Source organism: Nestor notabilis, unplaced genomic scaffold (assembly GCF_000696875.1).
Source record: "Nestor notabilis isolate BGI_N333 unplaced genomic scaffold, ASM69687v1 scaffold21151, whole genome shotgun sequence".
Lineage (NCBI taxonomy): Eukaryota > Metazoa > Chordata > Aves > Psittaciformes > Psittacidae > Nestor > Nestor notabilis.
In genome coordinates, this window is record NW_009914503.1 from 15,862 (window position 1) to 17,758 (window position 1,897).

The 1,897-nt window shown below is 55.0% G+C and overlaps 1 protein-coding gene across 1 annotated transcript in view; it reads left to right on the plus strand.

The window, feature by feature from the left end:
- LOC104412869 (electroneutral sodium bicarbonate exchanger 1-like) overlaps nt 1-1,804 on the plus strand; it is a 12,780-nt gene extending 10,976 nt beyond the window's left edge. Inside the window, exons 20-23 of the mRNA XM_010023696.1 lie at nt 364-537; nt 644-781; nt 1,158-1,258; nt 1,717-1,804. Of these exons, the coding sequence (XP_010021998.1) occupies nt 364-537; nt 644-781; nt 1,158-1,258; nt 1,717-1,804 (501 nt within the window). The remainder of the gene's footprint in view (nt 1-363; nt 538-643; nt 782-1,157; nt 1,259-1,716) is intronic.
- Nucleotides 1,805-1,897: the final 93 nt, after the last annotated feature.

Genomic DNA, 1,897 nt, shown 5'->3' on the forward strand with positions numbered 1-1,897 from the left:
TCCAGGCGCTGCACCAGCTCCATTCCCCCCCCTGGCCCCATCCAGGACCTCAATGTCTCTCTTGCCTGTGTCAGTGCAAAGGGACGGCAGTTCCTGCCAGCGATGGGAATTCGGGGGATTCAGTGGGCCAAGAATTGCCAGGAATAGAACCTCATGGAATAACTGCAGCGTGATGGGCAGCTCTCGTGGGCAAGTCGGGCTGTACATGGAGGAGTGGGCAAATGGGTGCTGCTCCCAGGAGGAACATGTTGGGATCCAGGATTTCCTATTGCAAACGAGATCCTGAAGACTCCCTCCACGTCTCCACAGGGTCAGGAACTTCCCCCAGTCCCACGATGGTGACTCCTCCCTTGTCTCTTGCAGTTCTTCGATCGCTTGAAGCTCTTCTGGATGCCTGCGAAGCACCAGCCAGATTTCATCTACCTGCGGCACGTCCCCTTGCGAAAGGTGCATTTGTTCACCTTGATCCAGCTCATCTGCCTCGTGCTGCTCTGGGCCATCAAGGTGTCCCGTGCTGCCATCATCTTCCCCATGATGGTAAGAGCTGGTGCTGCGTGGCACCAGGACGTCCGCAGAGCATCTTTGTTCACAGAGATGCAGCAGCATCTCTGGCCTCACCGCATCTCCCCTCTTACTTGTGAAGGTTTTGGCACTCGTCTTTGTCCGGAAAGTGATGGATTTCTGCTTCTCGAAGCGAGAGCTCAGCTTTCTGGATGACCTCATGCCAGAAAGCAAGAAGAAGAGGTTGGATGATGCCAAAAATGAAGCCAAAGAAGAAGAGGTAACACTTGCTGGGAGCTGGACGTCTCTCTCAGGCTGTGAGGCTGCTTCTATCCCAGTTTGTTGGGGGAAAAGCAGAACTAAACAGAAATGGATCCTAACAGCCTGGATCCCACATCCTAACCTGTTCTTCCTAAATCAGCTTAACCCTCAAATAGAGGGATATTCTTCAAAATGGGTTTCTAATAAACCTGATGGTGATGAGTGTTATGGGAAGGTTTGCTCATAGGAGTGTTCTTAGCACCACTCGGAGTGAGAGATCTTTCCCCTGCTGCACTAACAGCTAAAGCTGCTCTTGGGCAGGAGAGGGTGGCCCACGATGGGTTTGCTGGGTGTCCAGTTTGGTCAGAGACCTTCGTTTGTCCCTTTCACGGCAGGAGTCCCGCAAGATGATGGAAGCTGCTGCTGCAAATTCCGTTCAGCTGCATCTGCTGGGGAAGAGCAGCAAGTTGGATGTCCCAAAGCAAAGCAGTGACAGGTAAAGCCCCACCAGGCACCAGGACCCTCCCCGGGCAAGATCAATTGGAAGGTGTTTGGCTCAGTTCTCATCACTTGCATCTTCCTTGAGCATCCCCTAGAAACCAGGCGGGTGGGTAAATGGGATGTATGGGCAGTGCTGCAGGAGGCGATGGAGGGCTCTGAGCCCAAGCACGTGGCTGCACGACTCTCGTTTGACCCCAAAACGTGCATCATCAGGGGCTTTATGGCACCTGGAGGTGCTCATGCTTAACCCTGAGGAGCTGCAGGCGTGATCTGTACCAGCAGGGGCTCAGGAGCCTGCTCCAGGGCTAAACCCCAGCGAGGGACCCCAAGCCCCTCATCCAGCCAAACCTCCCGTGCTTATGGTGCCCTTGGGCTCCCCGTTTGGCTGACGAGGAGGCGCTCGATGGCACCAGTCCCTGTAGGCACAGGTTGCTCCAAAAACACCTCTTGCAGGGCTGACCCTTCCGAGATTAACATTTCGGATGAGATGCCGAAGACGGCCGTGTGGAAAGCTCTCACCATGGACACAGAAACGCTCTGAAGGCGGCTTGGAAACAGGTAAAGGATCGGTGGGAACGTGGCATCGCTCCTCAGCACCTTTCCTCTGCTCTGGCTGGGAAGAGGCAGCGAGGCC